At 40.5% G+C, this 23,626-nt stretch overlaps 1 protein-coding gene across 4 annotated transcripts in view; it reads left to right on the forward strand.

Moving 5' to 3' along the window:
* LOC126337030 (uncharacterized) overlaps nucleotides 1-13,626 on the forward strand; it is a 55,437-nt gene extending 41,811 nt beyond the window's left edge. For 2 of the 4 annotated variants that reach the window (XM_050001315.1, XM_050001314.1), the window contains 2 exons: nucleotides 12,373-12,487; nucleotides 12,621-13,626. In XM_050001315.1, coding sequence (XP_049857272.1) covers nucleotides 12,373-12,487; nucleotides 12,621-12,760 — 255 coding nt within the window. In that variant the 3' untranslated portion in view covers nucleotides 12,761-13,626. The remainder of the gene's footprint in view (nucleotides 1-12,372; nucleotides 12,488-12,620) is intronic. The other 2 variants (XM_050001318.1, XM_050001317.1) reach the window with 1 other exon arrangement.
* The last annotated feature ends 10,000 nt before the right edge of the window (nucleotides 13,627-23,626 follow it).

Genomic DNA, 23,626 nt, shown 5'->3' on the forward strand with positions numbered 1-23,626 from the left:
TTCATTACTGATGCAGGTAAATAATGTTTGTGGTCATATCTGGCACTTCTCCTGTATTTGCACCAAGTGTCAGGATCATACAGGCAAAGACCTTGCACTGGATTTCCGTATGTGGAAAGCTTATGGAAAAGGATAGCCCATACAGCTTTTTCTCTGTTTTCTAAAGTCCCTACATTTCTTCTTGTGGCCAAGCCATAATAATTCTGTAATCTATGTATTTCAACATTTACCTCCGATCTTCTTACCATCTTCCTGTACTATTTTTTACTTTTATTTCAATAATCTTCTCATCCTGGACCCCATTCTCTTCTGGACATGCCCAATGCACTCTGATTTAAAAATTGTGACATTAGGATCATAGGGTTGTTCTGCACGTACCCGGTCAATAGCCTTGCTGTCACTGTCCCCTAAATACTGTGTGTATTTGACACCTCTTTTTGTCACTGAATGATTAAAAATCCTGAGAACTAGTGCTACTTCCATCCCACCAATTGGACCAGTATAATTCATCTGACAGTTATGTTCATGCTCTTTCTCAGTTCCACTGCCACAAGTTTTATAGTACTTGCTTAGAATCTCTTTATTCTGGTATCAAATGATGTAGCTGTCACAAAACCATTTAGTGAAGTGTGTCCACGTTTGTCAGCTGCCATCAAAAGATGCACAAATATCACCGCTTTCACTGTCATCACTTTCCTTGAGTACTTCTTCAGCTGCTTCCTTCATTGAGATGTGACAAATTTCAGCAACAGCAGTACCAATAACATTATTGCAAGTTATAAATTTTGCAGGAGGATTTGGAATGTCAAGTAATGCACACAAGACTTTGCCAACCTCCATCCCTTTACTCGTAGATCTGAGACCATAAACTAGCCTGATGTTGTTCTCATATAAATTATTATTTGCTATTTTTGATGCCATTGTTGTAGCAACTGCACCACATTTTGTACAACTCACTGTCAGGTTTGACACAATTCGTTTACGAAGATGCTGGTTCTCACCCAAAGATATGTCCCCACTACATATTCTGCACACAGTATTTTTGGAAATGAAATAACAGAGCATGCTATGGTTCACCATAACATTTCCAAACGAATGTTCATCTCCACAAGCTGACAGGGAGGAAATGCCTTGAAGACACTGCAGTTTCTTTCTTGATGTGCTGATTTTCCTTATGTCTAACATTCTTGGGTTCTTTGACCCACTAGCCTCATTTACCTTTACGTATTCATTTCCTCAGAATTTTAGTTTAGGCGAGAATTTCTTTATTCGCGGACTTTTATGAAAACACGTGGAACCAAAGAAAATAGTAATCAACACATACTTCACTCACAACATACTTAACTAAGTACAACCATTAGCACTCGAAAACAATAACAAACACAATTGGAAAAACAAGTGTCACTAGTAGATACAGGGTAGGAAACATTGAAGCAGTAAAACAATAGATGCACGAAATAATATACAAGGAGTAAAAGAATGCTGTGTATTATCTCTGCATGGCGCATAAAGGAAGGCATGGAATTTAAATGCCAGATTGCACAGAGTGTCAGGAAAACCACCATATCTCACAAAAAAATTGTTGTTTATATAAAACAAAAACTGTTTCACATAGGAAAGACCAGGCATTTCAAATATGCTGAAATCTAAAAATCAAATTTTTGAAGCCCACTTGCCTTCCGTCTCCTCTTAATAGAACTAGTCTTTGATTGCAAATGAAATGGCCTAACTCTGAGAATGAGCCTGAGGTGTTCAGAGGTTTTATACCAGCTGACAACGTGTTCTGCAGAAATACACCCCTTCTATGATGCTGTTAATTGGTCTGTTGAGCAAATGATATAAAATGTTAGGTTTTGGGCTGGCAGTACCTGTAATTGCTTCTGTGGCTAAAACCGCAAAGTGTGTGTCAACTTCATTACTGTTATACCTGAAACTGTTGCAGGTAAGCGAAAAGTTGTTCCGGTTATATTGCAAACCATTGCATTTGTTAAGATTCCACTGTTTAACTACATTTTGGACATGTCCCATAGCTTTCCTTTTTTGTATCATTTCAGAAATATGATCACCAGAACATATAACGAATAATCCAATGTACTCCCATTCCTTGGAAATGTGGGTAAGGGTTATCTTCCTTAGGACGTTCTGGTGCTTCGAATTTTCCTAGGAACAATGCTACCTCTCATGCGCGCATGTCAGTCCAGATCAGCAGGCAGTCCGTAACTTTTCTCTGCAGATCAATGCATATGTTTCTCTATTCTCTGAAATTGATTTCTGCACTAGTACAAACTTGTATCTATTTTCCTGCTGTGCTCCATATCACTGGTAAGGGTTTGTAATAAAACATTCATACTGGGAATCTAAGCATTCTACCAGAAAACGCATTGGTGCATATAGTGAGGCTCCATCTGTTCACACACAGACAACTGACGTCATAAAATACTGTTAATTTGCCCCTGAGTTGGTTTCGCTATTCACCTCCTATTCCACTCCCTATGAGCTGAAGGAGCAGCAAAATTACTGTATTCTTGTTAGCCACCTGTGCTGGCACACCACATGAGAGAAAGGAATTCCCCATCATTTTCCTTCCTAAAGCTTCAGTGCATAACAAAATACTACTGAATACCAAACAGTACAAACTCGTTAAACAACCTATCATAAAAAAAAAGAATGAAACAATACAAACCCCAATGGTTTAAATGAAAACACCTGTACACAATCAATAAATGGAAACTAATCACATGGTCTTAAAGCATATGGTATGTTACGTGAATCCTGTGTAGTTTTAACTACTACTTCTTCACCTTCCTAAAATCTTTATTGCATACCATGTGTTGTTTTGAAATCTGTTGGCAGAGCACCCACCGCTCCACTGAAGGGTTTGACTTGGCCTACATGAATAAACAATGTTTTTGTTGAGAACTTTGCCTTCAGATTCACTGGTGATGTCATCCCTATTGCTTGATGTGGTATCTAATTAATTAATTTTTTTTTTTTTTTTTTTTTTTTTTTTTTTTTTTTTTTTTTTTTTTTTTTTTGGCTTGTATGGATTAGTTATCAAATCCCACTGACATACTCGACATTGTGGCAATTTCTTCATTGATTCCCTGTCTTTTCTTGATGCTAGAGTGCATTTTGTATTTGCTCATTTGACCTTCTACCAATTTCTCTAATCCGTTTTGTGAATTTATTCACTGATTTGTCATTGGCATCTAATTTAAGTTTCACATTCTCGAAAGAGGGTAGTGTCTTTCTACCGTATACAAACTCGTAATGTGAAAATCCTGTACTGCTTTGTGATTTATATGTATCCCAGTTATCATGTTCACTATTCACATAATGGTTTATCTTAGAAATTGTGTGGTAAACCAGTTCAGTATGGTGATTTGCTTGTGGATGGAAAGGACTAGTTCAAAGTTTTTGGATACAAAGCAGGCAACTCAATGCTTCATAAAATTTGTACTTTGATCTGTAATTATAGTATCAAGAACACCATATGTTAGTATCCAAAATTAAACAGTGGAAAATCCAGGGTGGAATGTAACGTTACACTATGAAAAGGATAGTTGCTACTCACCATATAGTGCAGATGCTGAATTGCAGATAGGCACAACAAAAGCTTTCAGACTAAGGGCCTTTATCTCAGAAATTGGCCACACACACACACACACACACACACACACACACACACACACACACCAGTATCTGTTGGGGCCAGTTTGGGCCATTGGCTGAAAGCTCACTTTCTGATGGTGTTTTAGTTCTGCCTATCTGTGATTCAGCATCTCTGCTATATGGTGAGTAGCAACTATTCATTTTATAAAAATGGTAGTATCCAATTATTAAGTATCACATTTACAAGTATTGTTGCTTGCTGATCCGGAATTGCTATCATTGTCATGAACTGGGAAAAATGATCCATAATCATTAGAATGTACTTGTTACCAACTGCTGTTGTTTTAAAAGGCCCAAGAATATCTAAACCAAAGCATTTCAAAATGCTTTGTCACTTCCTGTAACCTTTGCAGTGGTGTATGCATTGGTGACTTAAATTTGCTCTTGACGTGGATGGCAGACAGTCTTTCACATATTAGTCAACATCTTGCTTTCTGGTTCTCCATGAAACTTTTCTGCTGCACTTCTGTCTGTTGTCCTTTGGCCTCCATGACTTGCCAGCAAGTGGTCAAGAGCCTGTTGCAAAACTTTGTTTCTGAACAATGCAGGAACCACTACGCATGATCCACACTTCGTACTTTATCACCGAAAACCACCATGTGTTACAAACTTTGACTGTGACCTAAAAGCTTGGCAGTCTATGTCCATTGCTTGCACTTTCTGCCATTCTAACGAAGCTTTTGCCTAGTGTCTGCAGAGCTCCAATTTTTTTACTGAACATGTCTGTGTGATTGTGTGTTTTGCTAGGTTTATGCACTACCTCATATTTAAACTCACTTAATTTCAATGCCCACTGTTTTAATTCACAGGAAGGGCCTCTGTCACAGGAGCCACTTCTCAATGGAAGTATGATCAGTGACTACGTTTGTCCATACAAGTAACAGTGAATGTAGGCAACACCATAAATAACGTCCGCGCCGGTAGCTGAGTGGTCAGTGCAATAGAATGTCAATCCGAAGGGCCCGGGTTTGATTCCTGGCCGAGTCGGAGATTTTTTCCGCTCAGGGACTGGGTGTTGTGTTCTCCTAATCATCATCATTTCATCCCAATCAATGTGCAAGTCACCGAAGTGGCGTCAAATCGGAAGACTTGCACCTGGCGAACGGTGTACCCAGTGGATGGCCCTAGTCACACGAAATTTACATTTTACCATAAATAACAAGTAACATCTCTTTCTGCTGCTGAATAATTGTTCTGGTTTTAATCAACTGTCCTAATGCATAAGCCACTGGGTGTTCCGTATTATCCCTGATTTGGCTCAAAACACATTCCTTTTGGCCTATTGCTTGCATCACAGAATAAGATGAACTCTTGTTCGAAGATAGGAAATACAAATACAGGCCTATGTACTAAAGCATGCTTCTATTTCTCGAATGTGACTTGCCACACTACTGACCACTCAGATTTAGCTCCTTTTCTTAATACATGTTTCAAAAGCTTGGCAATTCGTGCAAAATCTTGTACGAATTTCCTACAGTTATTAAAGACACCAAAACAGGTTTTAAGTGTTTGGTGGTCTGTGGTGGTACAAAGTCAAGAACTGTTGATATTAAATGTAGAGGAGTCTTTATTTGTTCCTTGCTAATTATTTGTTCTAGACTCTTACCAGCACTGAGAGTTAAGCATGCGGTCGTATTCAAGGGGAGCCGGAATGATCCATCTCCATGTTAATTTTAGCAAATAAAGAAACATTTTTTCTAAAACCATTAAACATATTGCTCTGAAATTTGGACTACATGTTCAGTGAATATTTCTCTACAAAGTTATAATGCCATGTTAAGAAATATTTATTGGTTTTTGTTCTACAGTTTTTTTTAACCGATGCTTATTTTTTCTCTAACATTTTGCACTTTTTCTTCTATAATGCTTGAATTATATAATATTTTTTACAATAAAAATGAAGGAAAAGAAGAATTTCATTGATATACTATTAGCAGTTTTTGAGAAAATATTCCTCAAAGATGAAAATTTTAAAGTTTATGAGAAATGGCTTCCCAAGTTTTTTCATACATTCCTGCGCCATATGATGGATTATCAGCATCCTCTTCTTTTTCCAGTGTTAGTTTCCTTTTCACTGGTCTTTTCTTCCATTTTGCTGCATGTTGTAGGCTTTTGTCTCTTCTTCCTGCACCTCTTAGTCTTTCTTCATCAGTTAGGTGCGTTGTGGAAATGTTGTTGTCCTGGTTGGAAACCTAAACGTTTCAGCACATCACATTTGATAATGTTTCCTTCATTGTTTGTTGACACTGCATCCTACACTCAAAAGTGCAATGTTTTCCTCTGGGAATCCTAATCCAAATTAAATTACTTACATTTTCATTTGGATTTTGTGTTTTCCCATGTAAACACTTTTCCAATAAACTTGGCTGTGATAAATCTCAAATGGGCTTAATTACATCAATTACAGCATTTGGCAAACTGTTTTTATGGGCATATCCCTTTCCTGATTGGTATTTACACCACGAGTCATCGCCAGTGGGGCACAGTGCATGTTGTGGGTGCTCATTTGTTGTTGTAGTATGAAAAAGTAATGTCCATACTGATCTCCTCATGTGCTCAATGCTTCTTGTATTTTGCCTAATTGCACACCCATAATACCTCTGTAATCTATCAATAGCTTCCTCTGTCAATCTTCCTCTTCTTCCAAGGGTCTGACACCACTAAGCTTCTGGGATCCTAATGTCTGCTTTAGTTTGTGCAAGTGAGCCCCCATGCACTTCTGCACATGTCCAATGCACTCTTGTTTTTTAATGTGAATTTCATTGCCATAAGGTTTGAGTTCCTCTACAGCTTTATATCCCTTAGAATCGGCTATCTCCTAGATAGTTAGTGTATCGTACATTATACCACTCCTGCGATCTGAAAAAAATTGCTTTCACTCCCTCTGCTTCCATCACTCCACTTGTGCCATGAAAATTTGCTTCAATACTTTCACTATGTTCGTCCTTGGTATTGACGTTACATCTACAATGTTTTGAGATAATAGCAACATCAGTTACTTTGCAACAGTCTCCTCTGGTAGCTGTCAAAACTCCATTTAGAGATTTGCGACCTCTATGTTGCCAAGATCCATCTAAAGCAACAGTTAAATCTCTACAATTCACATTATCTGTTACAGCTTCTTCAACTGCTTTCTTCAATATTTCTTGAGCACTATATTCAGCAGAAAATCCCACCAATTTATTATAAAATCCAAACTTGGTTGATGGTTTTGGCAAGTTCATAATTCCACGTAACATTGTCCCTGCAGCACTGCCCTTGCCAATGCAACGCAAGCCATACACTTTGCAGCAATAAAAAGCACACTTAGGATTCACTTAGAAGGGTGAAACTTGATTCGTTTTATTCAGAAAACTCCAAATAATTTTATAATGAAAGAAACCCAAAAACCTTAATTTTTGTCATTTTCATCGTTATGGTTCCCCTTAAAGACTTCTTCCAGTTGTTTCACATTTTTTTCTATATTCTTTGCAAATACAGTTATGTCATCAAGATACACCCTGCATTTCCTAGGCTTCAATCCATGAAGTGGTCCATCTGAGAGTCCCCAAAATGTAGCCTGTGCATTTTTTAGTCCACATGGCATTCTGTGATAATGATAATTTCCACATGGTGTGGAAAAAGCTGTCTGGCTGGTCTTCTGGAACTGCTTCAAGCTGGTGGTAGCCACTCTTCAAATCCGTAGTCAAAAAAGTATTTGCGTTGATCCAGATTGTCGGCTGTCCCCATGACGTTTGCGATGGGATATGCTTGCTGACAGTTTCTGCATTGGAGAAACAAAAACCGCAACAGAGCCTATGTGTTTTGGTACCATTCGGTGACTTTTGGGCACTTTGACCATGTTTGGACGCCAGGGACTATCACTGTCCTCAGTGATTCCATCAGCCAACTGGTGTTCAGTGAATTCTACCATTAGCGATTGTTAATTGCTTTGGAACCCTGTATGGTTTCTTACGCACTAGGGCATTGCATCCTCATAGTGTCCCATGCTTTGTAATCAGTGTTGCTGGTAACGGACCCACTACATTGAAGAAATCGAAGAACCTAAGCAGTAAAGCTTCCGCATCTTCCCTATCTTTCCATTGCAAATGTTTATCACATTGTGCAGAATTGTTAACAATATGCTTGTGGCTGCACTTGTCACTCAGCTTGTCATTATATTCTTCTTCCACGACACTCAAACTGACAATCGTGAGGCCCATTGGTAGAATCGTCTCATCCATGCCAAAATGGTATATACTTACCGGAACCATAAATATCCCATCTGTATATGAAACTTGTTCTAAGCTCTTGCACTTCGTATAGTGTGACTTACCTAACTCTTTTATTGACAGAATTATTTAATTGTATAGATAGAAAATCTACTCACCAAGTGGTGGCAGAACATACACATAAGACTGTTGTAATTGGCAAGCTTTTGGAGCCAGTGGCTCCTCCTTCAGGCAGAAGGGTTGAAGAGGAAGGAAAAGGACTGAAGAGGTCTAGGAAAAGAGGTAGTTTTTGGGAAAGTCACCCAGTACTGTGGATTAGTGGAGACTCACCATACAGAATGGGAAAGAAAGTCAGTCTCCCCTAACCTGCGGTTCTGAATGACTGCTCCAGTGGAGACTCACCATACACGATGAGAAGGAAAGTAAATCTCCCCTAATTTGCGGCTCTGGGTGACTTCCCCAATATCTACCCCTTTTGCTGGACCTCTCCAGTCTTAGTCCATCACCCTTCTTCCTTCCCCTTCAACCCTTATGCCTGAAGAAGGAGCCACTGGCTCCGAAAGCTTGCCAATTACAACAGTGTGTTCTGCCACCGCTTGGTGAGTAGATTTTTTATCTATCCAATTAAATAATTTTACCTATCTCTTTATTGCACATCAGTGGTTCTACCAATCACAACTCTGAACAATTTTCCTGTACCTGCTGACAGATTATCCTGCAAATTAACCTTTAGTGCACATGTACAGGTTTAGCTGGTACTGCCTACATGACAGGCACACCTTGGTACATTGTTTCACTAGTAGTCTTCTCCCCTAACGGAAACCAAGTTTCATAAAGTTCTATCATAGGCCGCAAAAGATTAATTTTTGTGCAATGTTTATTAAAAAAGAGTCTGATAATTGCACAGAGCCCTCACCAACATGTGTACCTCCATATGCTTCAACTTTCCAGCCCCAATGCTAAAAGTGAGCAGCATTGTCCCAAAGGATTCTACCTCATTGTTACTCACTTCATGTAACCTATATCATGGAGACTGAAGTCTCTTCCTACCTAAGTTGTCCATACAAATGATACTTAAGCACCTGTGTCAACGAAGAATTTATGTTCCCTATTCTCTACTGTGCCGATCAAGCAACAGTCTGCCTCTGCATTCATCCTTGCAGTGTACTGTTTTATTGGAAATGGCCTTTGACAGTTAAGGCAGTCCCTTTTGCATTTGACTCACACTGCTTCTTATTGTGCTTTATTGTTTTTGCAATCGCACAAATTATGTCCAACATGACCGCATTCAACACCCTGTGGTTGGCAACATTGCCTCTTCATGTGGCCTGCTGTCCACAGCTGATGTATTTAATGTCAAGAGGAGAAAATACTTTATTCACTCTCTCTTTGGGTTGCAATCTGTTTCCTTAAACTATGTGGAAATTTTGGTAGTGGAGGACAAATCACTAGAATTCTTCATTCTTACCCTTCACAACATATGTGCTGAAATACCTCTCACAAACATGTCTGTGGCCCTAATCTTTGCTTCCTGCAAGGGAACTATCAGTCTCAGATCCTAGCATTGCCTGCAGTCAGTGCTGCAGCTCCTTCGCAAGATGGTGCAGTCCGTGCCTCCCGTAGCCTGGTATGGTTGTGGATGTGTTAGAGCCTCGGCGCTCTGCAGGAGTGAAGCTGCATTTAGGCTCGTCCCCACATATTTTCATGCTCCTATTATCAGTTGTTGAGATGGTGTGTAGGCAGAAGCCCTAGCAGCAACATGAAGGATGGCCCAAGTGATGGTCCCAGCATGCAGCTTGTAAGGGTGGTGCTTGTACTGCCCCAGGGATGGTGACACAGGCTCCCAGTGTCTAAGTTGAACAGCTTGCAGATGGGCAGATTGGTTCTTCATCCCTGGAAGATCATCCTGGCCCTGACCCTCAGTCAGCTTTGTGACTAGCAGGATTATGACGTGCAGATCGGAAGTCCCCTTCACAGGCGGATGGCTTGGGATTTGCAGAAGGGGACTCCAAGCTGGCAGCATTCACAAGAGCGTCTTGTGGTTTCGTAGAGCTGGTCTTCCACCACAGATAGGATAGGATGAGCCTGAGGAGAGCGGAGGCAATGGCTTGATCTCCTCCCCCCACACCATCTCCCAATGATCTTGTGACCAAATGTGCTTTCCTTTTCTGAGCCTGACAGCACTCTCAGCTGGTCAAGTGTTTAACTTCAGGTTTTCAGTGTGTTCCTTTATGTAATATTTGCGTACTGAAGGTGTTCTTGTAACATCTCTGAGTGAAGTAGCTACATTTAGCCGGATTAGAGTAGCACATTCTCTCTGTTCCACGCCGTTGTCAGAGTGCTGAATCTCTTGCTCTGGCCTTCTCTCGCACAAAATCTGATGACGTGAGTTCCCATCTTGTTTGCACTTCAGCCCTCCCAAGTTGAAATTCGGCTATGACACCATTCCATTGCTGGCAGACACACCGTTTTGAAATGTCCGTGTGATTTGTAACGATATTTTTATTTCTGCACCAACTATTCCATTGTGGAACATTGTGTTGCAGGCATAATTACTTCCTCCGTAATACTTTTGGGAAGTGTTCAACAAACCAGAACCAAAAATGTGCCATCTTACACAGGATTCCATTCTGCTGAGAAGTATGTAGTGCAGTAATTAAATTTTTCAGTCCAGTTTTGAGCTAGAAAATCTCTGTACATCTTCATTGTGGAACTCATTGTCAACATATGCACATAATTCTTTCACAGTAACTCTAGCTTTAGCCTTTGCCATTTTAATAAACAGAGTTGCAAAAAGTATAGTTTTGTGAAACTGGGAAAATCATTCTTAAAAACAGCAAAGTATTGATGACCTTGCAAATAATTTACTTTCATTGGTCCACAAACATCTGCGTAAACTAATTCGCCATGTTTAGTGGGTTTCTACACTTTTCACCAAACTTGAGCCACTGATATTTACCACCATATACATTCTCCCCACAAAAGCTGCTATCAATCAATGTCTTTACACCACAAGCCTTCAAAAACTGGCGCATGTAGCATTTATTGTTATGACTCGTTTTATCATACTATCTTTGTATGATCAGTTTCAGGAACAACACAAGACTTTCCTTGACTAACAACCTTCGCAGCCAGACAATAAAGCTCGTTTCAACCACTGGATGCAGAAAAAGCAATTGCAATATTGTTTTTGAAAAATAAAAATGACTTGCCATTCTTTTAATTATTTCATCTACTCTTTTTGTGCAGATTTCTTAACAGAAAATAAGTTAAAATATCCACCCGACAAAACCAACTATCTTCAAAATATTGCTCTATCCATTGAAAACCTGTGCATAAATTCAACCCATATCAAATCTTTCAGTTTGTACATCTTTGGCACAGTCCATGTTAGAGTTTTAAATGGCTGATACATGGTGTACAAATCAATTTGATATGTTGTGTTGTGTTGTGTGATGTGATGCATCTTACTATTGACAGTGTACCATTCATCGCAGTCGAGTTTGTTTATATATACAGAAAAAAATGATGTGTCTCACCATTAAAACTTGAAGTATTTATGCAGTTGCAATATCTTGAACTTCCTATTGACGTTGTGCAAGTGGAGAATATAGCACATACCTTTATTTTGCATATGCTGGGGCACTTGTTTGATCATGGCCCTTTTTCTTACATAAAACTAACCAAATGTGCCATATAGTTTGTTGATAAGTGACCTACTTTGTCATGTGAAAAGCATTTTCTATCTTAATTCCTCTTATAATGAGATTTTTTGATATATCTCCTTCAGATGTAGTTCGATTGCACCTTTCTTGCTGTTTGTTCATCTTTGACATCATTGCTGCAGCAACACTTTCATCATTACATTCCGTTATTCACAACTCATAATTTAAACACTGTTTTTGTAATCTGTTCCGTCTATGCCCCACGCACTATGTGAACATTCTGGTTTCACTGCCAGTGTCATCAGAAATCATAACTGTGTACAAATAGCAAAAATATTGTATTAACTTACGCATTGCCATGTTCTTGCAACCATTTTGTATGTGAGGTAGTAATTAGAGCAAAAACAATTCTCCATTAACAAAGGAGTAAAAATAATTTTCATGTGTTACTGTGAAAATGAAAAGCTGATCACTGGCATGGGCATATGACTGTCGTTAGTGTTATTTTCTACATAACAAATGTTTGGCAGATAGCCATGCCACATTCCATTTCACATATTGCCTAAACATATTTATCATGTTTCTGTACTACTGAAATATCAGATATTTTTATAACAGTAGTAACAGTCTGTGTTTAGTATATCAGGACATGCTTTAGCTTTTTTATGTTAGTTGTGCTTTATATTTAGGGCACTTCTGTGAAGAAAATCTAGGGTTATTACTGATTTTTTTAAGAATGAAGCTAAATGGATAATAAAAATCAGCTTTACATATTATAATTGTAAATATGCTGGTCATGATCAGTCGCATCCCTTTTTCTATAGCAGGGTCAGGGCTTTGCTGAAACCTTGGTTGGACCTGACAACTATTGGCCACAGGAAAATGGGACATTATTTGGAGGTTTTCTCAGAAATAGGCGACCAAATGCTGTACCTGAAGGTGGGTACATGTTTGCCTGTTATTATTTCATAGTAATGATTTTTTTATGTTTTTTTGTAAATATTCAGTGGTTGGGGTACTTTTATGTTCAAAACACATTAAATTCTTATAACAACGATTGGCATCATTTCAGAGAACAATGTTCAGCCATCAGAAGAACAAGTCCAAACACTAGTTGAGATGGGATTTGAACGAACAAGAGTTCTGAGTGCTTTGCGAAGCGCGAACAATGACATCAACAGCGCAACAAATATTTTACTGCATGAATCGTAACATGTTTTTAGCAGTAAACAGGCCAGATGTGACTTGCTTCCAGAACCATTACTTGTCATCATCCATATAAGGTTTTAAATTGTTATTCACAAATTGAGCAGCAGTGAAAACTATTAATAAGTTAATTTATAGTTGTAATACTATCTTAAATGTTCTTGTTGCTCAACAATCAGTTGTCATATGATGATTGTCGTCTTGAAATGGTATAATGGTTGCAGAAATTTTTGTTTTTTCTGTGCTCGTTTACTCACACAAGTGACATAATTGAAAAGTAGAAATACTTACTGGAGGATTGAATGTTAGTATACTGCAGAAAATTTATTTTCGATTAAAACAAGAAATGGTCATCAGTATAGTGAAGATATTCTGCTATTTATGTGAAGTGTTTTACATTGTGTTAAATGGCATCTAATATGTATGATGTATTTAATGCACTTATTTGTGAAATGAAAACAAGAATTATGCCTGAAAACTTTTAGGAAAGAACAGGGAGATGACAGGTTTTTTTTGTTCCTGTAAGTGGTACACATAGATACTTACATTTACTTTCTGTGTATTCTTTCCAATTTTTTATTTTGTGAGAAAAGTATTTTTTTTCCAAGCCTGTGATAAACAGTAGATATATCTTTTAGTTTCAAATTTAGTTGATTACCAGAATCAATCTTTTTGATTAAATATCTGTGATCCGTCATTGAATGGTTGTACAGTATCTGTGGACATGTAAATCTTTGTGTGTGTGTGTGTGTGTGTGTGTGTGTGTGTGTGTGTGTGTGTGTGGGCGCGCATTTTATTACATAACAGCTGTAATTTATCTGTTTGTTGTTGTTGAATCTGTAACTGTCTAAATAAAATGTGTTTTATTAAGGTCTTATATTTTCCATTAAAGGGCACCCAAGACACCTGTCTTAAGATCTTCAGTAAACACTTATTGTGGAAATTTAAGTGCATTGGTTTAAGCACCAACACAGTTTGTGAGAAATAGTACGGCTATCTGGAAAGCAACAACCAATTTCAAGTTGACTGACGCATGCAATATGCCATTATACTTAGAGTTGCAAATACAAAGGAAGGCACATTGCTTGTCGTTGGCCTAACTATAAGACAAGCAGGATGAATAACAAGTGTTTCCACATTATAGCTATGGTCCTATACTGAATTAAATCTTAACTATTAACATAACGAAAATATGGAATTATCAAGAATGTAAGGGCTGGTGTGTGTGTGTGTGTGTGTGTGTGTGTGTGTGTGATTTACTTTGAAATCTAACTAAACCAAACACCATTGTAGACTGCAACACTTTATTTCACAACTCCCCTTTTACTGTCCTTGCACTTAAAAACACAAAATGTAGATATTTGCACAAGAGAACATTCAGTTTGGACTCCTTGAAATAAATAATTTTCTTTTTAGTCACAATTTACATTTGTTATATATCCCCACACCACTCCACACTCAGTGTGGGTGTATCTCAATGTAACTTTCTGGGGTTCTAGGGAACACTTCATATTCTGGTCAGCTAGTAGTGGATTTATGGTTTTCGGTACACATATTCTTTATCGTCAGGAAGAAAGAAGGGTAGCTTCAATCAATGAAACTGTTGATTAGTTTATGTTTAATCTTCGCAGTGAAGTCCTTGGATAAATATTGAATCACTTCATAAGGACTTTCATATACAGCAGTGAGAGCCCAGGCTTTAAATGATCAATTCTAATAAACACATGACTTGTGTTTTCAAGATTCTTATGGATAAGAGTTTCTTTGGCCGTACAGGAATACTCAGAAGAATTCATGTGATTCATTATTTTCTTCAGTTAAATTATGAAAGTTCGAAGGCCAGTGTTTATTGATACACCAAGTTATTGGAAGTAGTTTCCCAGCAATTGCAATGTAGTACCATACAGCATTTCTACTGTTGTAGACTTTCTTTCACTTTAGAAGGAGCAAAGCAAGCCAAGCCAAGTAGTTCAATGTATGGTTAAACCTTCCTATTTTTAGTCAGTTTATAACCACAGATATTTATAAGGCTCAGAATATACTAGATTGATACTGTTTTACTTGCTCTCTTGCCATCTGCTGTGGTGTTCTAAATCTGACAATCAAAGAATTAGAGGCTGTTGCTACGGTCTTCGCTTCATTGTTTTGAAGGGGGACCGTTTTTGTACAGGTGGTGAATCTATCGGTACAGATTAAACAGTAAATAAATCCATTGGAGTGTGGTAGAGGTCTCACTAGATCAACAGGTGCCAAGTGAAAATATTCACTGACAATGGGGATTTTTCCAGTCAGTGGTTTAGTATGCCTTGCTGTTTTGCTCTTCTGAGAGGCTGTATATGTCTTACTCCATTGTTGACTACCCTTCAGGTTTTGCAAGGCAAATCTGAATGATAGCTTTACTCAAGATATCACACTTGAATTAACCATGTTATAGTAATCAAAAACCGTGATCCTAAATTGTTTGGAAATATATTGAGAAATGGTTTCAGATGAGAAGTCACACTGAAGTCTTAAGTGATCAAGAGTACTAAACTCATTAAATTTCTGTGAAGTGCTGCAACTTGACTACGTACGTTGAAGTTCTTCCTGTTTCTTTGGTGAAATACCTATTTCATCATAGTCTATCATCTCTAAATCTTCCAGCCTTGACAAATCACTAGCCAGTGTATTTTCTGTGTCATACACACAATGCAAATCACTTGTGAACTGAGAAATATACTGGGAACAATGGACTTGCAAGGGTGAAACCTTTTCATTCTTCTTTTTGAATGCGTAAGTTATTGGCATATGATCTGTATAAAATTTTCTTATGTCAGGTAGCTATTTGAACTACTTTATTGCTATTTAAATATCGAGAAGTTGTCCATCATTAGCTGAATAGGTGTTATGGACAAGGGAAAAGTCTTCAAAAATAAACCAGTAGGCTTCCAAATTTCATCCTGTATCTGTTGCAGGATTAGTTGTGCAGCTTTTGACACTGTACCTCACAAACGACTTCTAATCAAATTTCATGTCAGTGGGCTATTTCCTCAGTTGTGCAACTAGATTCATGGTTCTGCGCCATAAAGGTCACAGGTCGTAGTAATTAATGGAAAGTCATAGCGTAAGACAGAAGCAATATCTGGTGTTCTGCAAGGAAATGTTATAGGTCCTCTGCTGTTCCTGATCTGCATAAAGTCATAAACTATTTAGGAGACAATCTGAATAGCACTCTTAAATTGTTTGTGGATGATGCTTTCATTTATTGTCTTGTAAAGTCATCAGATGATCTGAAGATTGCAAAATGAGTTAGTTAATATACTGTATGTGTGTGGTACGAAAAGTGGAAATTGACTCTAAATAATAAGTGTGAACTAATCCATATTAGTACCAAAAGGAATCCCCTGTAGTAGTATCAGATGCTAAATGCAGCGTATTGCCATCAAATGTAGTGGGTGGGTGCCAGGAGGTGCCGTATTAAAACTTGTCAGAGCTTTTCAAATGATTTATTTGTTTCCACTACAGAGCTTCGTTCGTCTCAGTCCACGTCACAGGCCCCACAATCCTGAGGCCACTGTCCCAGCGACCTGTGTAATGCAACACTGTGTCTTGCCAGCTTTGTTCGCCAGCTGTAGAGTTCCGATTACGTCAGGATGGCTGCGCCAGCAGCTGACTCAGCGACCACTGTCCCCTTTGACTCCGTGCTGCTCCGCCAGGAGCCATAGGCTGGCACCGCTGCTGCTTCTTCCTCGGCTGGTGTAGCTGGGAACGTGGCGGCAACCACTGCACCCAATCCGGCGTCCGAATCTCAGGCCCCTCGCCACGAAAGTCTCCGGCGTGTGTGGGGTGTCGAGACTACTGTCCACGGTAGCAAGCCAAAGAGTGGCCTACCCTGGCTGGCTGGCTGCGGACCTCGCGTCAGCCTCAGAGGGTCAAACCAACGACCCACCGTGGACTGGGACGCTGGCCCCCCATCTGTCGCCTGGTGTAGCTGGTGGCGTGACACGCCCCGCCATCCAGGCGAGCTGTCATACTTCAATGAATGCCCTCGGTATCCAATCCACTGGGACTTGGACTACCTTCAGATCCCTCTGGGAAGTGGCTCTCCACCTGATCAGAAAGAAAACAACACACAAAGTTAAGGCTGCGATGACAATTGGCACAGAGGTCCTCAAAATGATCGTTATTTGCCGTTGCCTTTCCCTATACTGCGCGACATGTTGCACAAGCTTTTGGCTGATATGTGCCCCTCTTGGTCTGAAATGAACAGGTTTACGGATCTGAAGAGACCTGGCTCCAGAGTTTGATTTAACAAGATCACATTCTGCCTAGGCAGAAACTCTAAAGTAGTTTCTGGCTAGAACAGCTGTGACTGTGTAACATTCAACTGTGTGACTCCTGAAATTGACACTGGTAGATGGAAGATTGGTCCTATTATGTTACACTTAGTTCTATTGATTAAAATTCCACTTCCTCCAAGATCTACACGTTTCACTTCCGTAAACACTCTTTGCTAAAAACAATTTGCTACTACTACCACAAAGTTCTCATAGGTGGAGAAGATCCAAACTCAACACCGATTGTGTGGCTACTTTCATCCCTAAATTTACATTATATAGACATGACGTTTCTGACCCAGCAATGTTGATAACTAAAAATTTAAACAGGAAATCGTACAACTCGGACATCTTTCAACACATATTTATTACGCATATTTATTTACTCTGACGTATTTATCTCTCCAGAACTGCATTTAATCCCTTCTCCAACAACACTCCACATACGTCAGATGCTACACGTCCTTTTTCAGTGACCTGTGTACAGGTATCACCATCACCCTTCCTGCCCCTAGAAGGCTCACAATGCTCGAAAACATGTCAAAACATAACGCTTAATGAATCTACACAAGCCCAATGATACATAACCAGAAAAAAAAACTACAAATACTCTACTACTTTCTATAACGCGAAGCATACGGTATTTCATGCTGTACTCTATCCTCCTGGTTTACTCTGTGCTTAGCACCTTTCTTCACTCTCTTTCTTCCTTGTTCCTTCCTGTAACATGCCTGGAATCACATCCAGGCAAGCCTTAAATGGCCGTAATCACCCAGCGTGTGCTATCGTCATTCTAGTTGCCAGCTGCAGCTTAACATTAACGGGAGATTTGGTTTCAACAACTTGGTATTGCCCATCTCGTGAGGAACTTCTTCGTTCTCCCTTTTTGCATATAGTGACTAGACAGCATTACCCATTGCCCCACCCTATACTGCGGTAACCTTCCTTTCTGCTTTACTGCATCTTCCTGCCTTTCCAAAGCCTTTGTATTCGCCTTTTGTACCCATTTCCAAACATCCCGAATTGTCCTTGGGAACTGACATACAGATTCACCTGTCCTTTACTGTAGCTTCACTAAATCAAACGGTGACGGCATTTTTCACCCATACACCACCTCATATGGAGACAAACCGGTATTCGTATGGACTTTTGCGTTGTATGCACGTGCAATATGCTTCAAATACTCGTCCCACTGACGGTGATGAGAGTCCACATAGAAACTGAGCATCTTTCCGATTGTTCTGTGTACCCATTCTGTCCTTTCATTGGCCTGTGGATACAACGCGCTTGTCCTCAACTTCTTTACAGTCATCAATTTACATAGTTCCTTGATTAAATCCAACATCAAGTTGCTCCCTTGGTCAGTAATTATTGTCTCTGGTACACCAAACTTCAAAATCCAGTTATTTACTAATGCTTGCGTGACCTTTGCTGCCTGTTGATTTGGCATAGCCACCATTCCACATACCTCGAAAAATGGTCTATTATTGTGAGAACGAATCTATCCCCGATGGTGTTCACCTAAAAGGTCCTAAGACATCAATCCCCAGGAAAGAGAATGGACATGTTGCTTCTGGTAATTGTTGTAGCTATATCCGTTTCCGCATCAAATCTGCTCTCTGCGCACATGGTATGCAATTCTTGACATACTGATCCACATCTCCTTTCTTACCTCCCTACCAATGCCTCTCCGCCACTCTCCTGTTCGTCGCTCTACACCCTCCATGACCAAATAACACGTGATCATCGGCTTCCGTTAAAACCTCGGCCCTCAGTTTCCTTGGCCCTAACTTCGTTTCCCTGCACAGAAGACTGTCATACACATTAAACTATGGCTGTCTGATACAATTTACAATTGTTGTCCGCATCCTGTAATTTTTGCCATACTGCTAGGCACCTTCCTACTTTGTGCATCCACATTACCGTGCTTCTTCCCAGGCTTGTGCACCACCTTGTAGTCGAATTCACTAAGCCTCACAGCCCATCGAGCCAGTCTAGTAGACGAATCCTTCAACCCCAACAACCACTTCAATGCAGCCTGATCTGTCACTACCCAAAATCTTCTCCCATACAAATAATATTTAAAATATGTGACTCCATAGATTACGCTAAGCATCTCCCTCTCTCTTGTTGAGTAATTCTCTGCTGCATTCAACTGCCTAGACGCATAGGCTATAGGATGTTCTTTCCCATCAATTTCCTGACTAAGAACACACCCTAATGCTTGATTCAATGCATTGCATACTAGTATAAACTCCTTTTCAAAATCTGGAAACACAAGAACCGGACGTGATGTTCACACTTCTTTCAGTTTGTCAAACGCTTTCTGACACACTTCTGTCCACTCAAATTTCACACCCTTCTGTAAAAATTGCGTCAACGGCTTCCTAAATCTGCAAAACCCATCACAAACTTTCAATAGAAATTGCAAATTCCGATGAATGACTGCACTTCCTTAACTGTTTTCGGTTCCCGAAAATCCCTTACATCCTGTACCAACCTTGGATCTGTTCGCACTCCGTCCTTACTGATAATATGACCCAAATAATTTACTTCTTCTAATACGAAATGTTACTTCTCCAGGCTCAACGTCAAACGAGCTGCTCTTAACCTCATAAAGACTTCCCTTAACTGTTGCCTATGTTGCTCCATACTACTTGAAAACATTATAATGTCATCCAAATAGACAAGACACTGCTGCAGTTTCAAACCCCTCAATACACTATTTAGCAACCTCTGAAACATTGCTGGAGTGTTTTTCAAAACGAATGGCCTCCAGGTGTAGAGAAAGCAGTTTTTGGGCGATCCTCTGGAGCCACCTCTAACTGGTGATAACCAATTGTCAAATGCATCGTAGAAAAGTACTGGCACTGTCCTAAGTGATCCAAAGTCTCTGATATGTTCGGAATGGGGTATACGTACATTACTGTCTTATTATTGAGGTATTGGTAGTCACAACAACCTGTATTTCTTAGTTCCATCCACAGATTTTTTAGGCACAATGACAATGCCTGCTCCCCAGCAACTATTACTATGCTCTATAATACTGCCCGCAAGTTGCTGATCAATGAAATCTTCTACAATCAGCTGCAAATACCTCGGTATTCTGTATGGTTTACGGTAAACAGATGCTTCATTCCCTGTTAGTATCCTGTGTTGAACTAATGGAGTTCTGGTAACTGCCCTTGTGGAAAAAACAAATCCTTAAAACTCCCACAATAATTCGTCCATCTGCTGCCTTTCTTCTCCTTTCAAATGCTTAATTTTGTCACGCAATGCAGTTCTATCAGCAGTTAGTGGTTGATCACTTTGCCCACCTCTCAAACACCAGTCTTCTTCATCTGGCACATCCAAATTTGCTACTAAAAATCCTTTCCTCAAATTCCCCCCTACAGCACTAAAATTATCCACTATCATGCTAACTACTCCCACCTTGTTCCCGTCCTGTATGCGTACAACACTGTTTCACAAAATAACCCAATGAACCCAAATCTTCATTATCCTCCAATGGTTCAATAACACATCTTGTACCCACAGATAGATTCGACTCCACACTTACCCAAAGCGACTTCCAAGTGCCACTAGACACACACTCATGCCAATTAAGCCTTAATGCTAATGCACGTAGTTTAATTGGTTTGTTCATTATGTTGAATACCCCTTGTGACAGCTCTGCATTGACAAGTTCCTCCTAGCGGAAAAAACATTCCACCAAGTTCCACAGTTCGTTGTCCAAGGTCAATTTTGGCATGATGATGCAAGAAATCTACTCCTAGGATCATCTCGTAGCCCTCGCTCACCCATGATACTATCTCCATGCATGCAATAAATTGGACTTTCCCTATCCAAAAGTCAACTGTCGACGACCCCAAAGGAGTGACCTCCTTATCCCCACTCCACGCAACCTATAATGTGGTGAGTCTTAACTTCCTTCACCCCATTATATTCTTAGTAGCCAATGACACTTGCGCCCCATCTCCAACAAAACCTTAAACTTTTTAGTTCCTATGGATCCTACCACTGAACATTCCACTTCTGCATACATATTCGTAGAATTGAAATTAAATGGGAGCTCCTTTAGGTGTGTCTTGGGCCCCCTCTGTCGTTTAACAGTTGTCTACCTCTCCTGTCTCCATTTCTCCATCCTCCAGGCTGCTGATTTCCACCCCTTGCTCAATTCCTTGGTGATTGGGTACATTGCCTATGCAGATGTCCCGTGCAACCACACTTATAACATTTTATACCCGCTGCAAATGCTGTTTGCCTCCCATGTAGCCCGGTTGCCGCATCTATTTCCTCACACTGAATTGCTGAATACAAATCTTTCGGAGTCCCTTCACGCACTTTCCGTGACATAGGCACCGGTAACCCTCTCAAAAATACATCAAGTGCCCTTTGCTTGGCCTCCTGCAAAAGAACACTATTCGCTTCATCTCTCTGACCCGACTCGTAAGTATACTCGTTAACTTCTCTTATCCTGTCCGCAAATTTCTCCCCGTCTCCCACTGTCTCTCTGTCATTGTACTTAACCTCTCCCTAAAGTACCGAGCGCTATTCTGTTTCTTGTACCTTTGTGAAGGTCCTTCCTTTAACTACTTAAACTGTCGTGGCCTCCTTAAGTCCTCAGAACACCTTACATATGTTTTCGCATCACCCGTTAGTCTAATCTTGGCTACATTAACAACTGCTCATATCAGACCACCCATTCATCGCAACTGAAAATTCCAAGTCGTCCTCAAACGAACAGACATCCTCAGATGTCTTGCCAGAAAACTGAATAATCAAACTTGCGGCGGCTGGATCAATCCCCTGCACCCAAGGCAACAATGACTGATCAGATGCGGTTTCCCGCTCACTTCTAGATGTTAATTCATTCTCAACTGAGTATTGTCCGCTGTCAATTGTGTGCTATCTTTTCCATCAAAATCCGCACCGCTTCTGGTTCCGACACACCTTGCGTCTTTGACTCTGCCATTGTGTTGCTTTCGTTCTCAGTTCGTCTTTTTTTTCGGGACTAAGTACAAGAATAATCTGACTTCCTACAACTCCGTATCATACTCAGTAGCATCATAAACCAATACAAAGTAATCAAATACCACGAAAAACCTCATCTTACTGTACCAAATTAACACTTATTCTAACAAAATAAATAATATGCTCCTGGCAAGGCATACTCAAAACACCAACAAGAAAGTAAACGCCCAACACTCAAAAGAACAATTTTGACAGCACTCACCACATCTTGTGACTGTACTGTAGGCGGTGGGCTGGAACGTTGTACTGGACAGATGACATCTGCTTTTCCGACACCAAATGTAGTAGTATCAGACGCCAAATGTGGCGTATTGACACCAAATGTGGTGGGTGGGTGCCTGGAGGTGCCGTATTAAACTTGCCGGAGCTTTTCAAATGATTTATTCGTTTCTACTACAGAGCTTAGTTCACCTCGGTCCACGTCACAGGCCCTGCAATGCTGAGACCACTGCCCCAGCGGTCTGTGCAATGCAACACTGTGTCGTGCTGGCCTTGTTCGCCAGCTATAGAGTTCCGATTACGTCAGGATGGCTGCGCCAGCAGCCGACTCAGGAACCACGGTTCCCGTTGACTCCGCACTGCTCCGCCAGGAGCTGTAGGCCGGCCCGACTGCTGCTTCTTCTTCTTCTTCTTCAGCTGGCGTAGCTGGGAACATGGCGGCAACAACCGCACACGACCCGGCACCCGAATCTGCGGCCCCTCGCCACGGAAGTCTCCAGTGTGTCGGGAGCTGAGACGACTGACAGTGTTAGCGAGCGAAAGAGTGGCCCGCACTTGTTAGCTGCGGTCCCCGCGACGGCCTCGGAGGGTCGAACGAACGACCCGCTATGGACTGGGACGCTGGTGCCCCATCTGTTGCCTGGTGTATCTGGTGGTGCGACACGTCCCCCATCCAGGAGAGCTGTCACACTTTAATGAATCTTGTTAGAAAAAGGCAAGTATTTATACTTGGCTGCGCCCCTCTGGTTTGCTAACGCATCGCTCCGAGTCACGTGCGCCCCACACCCCAGTTGTACCTGTGGGGCCGTTCTGCCTATAGCTTGCGACGTGCAAACCACTACGTTTAAGCTTTTCAGTGGTTTGACAGCCCTTTGGCCTCCATTCCACTTCGCAACCGCTGGTCAGCGTAACTTACTGCAATCCGGCACGCACCTGGCTATAACTTGTGCGCTCCGAAATATTACACGAAATCTAACTTCCTTATCTTAAACTGTGGTGTCGCTACAGCCCTAAATTTTGGTTACACGATAAATCACGCCAATCTAAAGGTTGCAAATTCAACAAAATACTTCGGGTTTTCAATTATGAATAATTTAAGTTGGAACAATCACATGGGTAATGTGGGTGAAGCAAATCAAAGACTTTGATTTACTAACAGAACTCTGAGAAAATGCAATAGGTCTACTAGAGAGACTGCCTACATTACACTTGTACGTTCTCTTCTGGACCACTGTGGTGCAGTGTGGGGTCCGCATCACACAAGATGGCGCTGGTAGAACAATGCAGCGACACTTCAGTCTCA

Source organism: Schistocerca gregaria, chromosome 2, assembly GCF_023897955.1.
Source record: "Schistocerca gregaria isolate iqSchGreg1 chromosome 2, iqSchGreg1.2, whole genome shotgun sequence".
Lineage (NCBI taxonomy): Eukaryota > Metazoa > Arthropoda > Insecta > Orthoptera > Acrididae > Schistocerca > Schistocerca gregaria.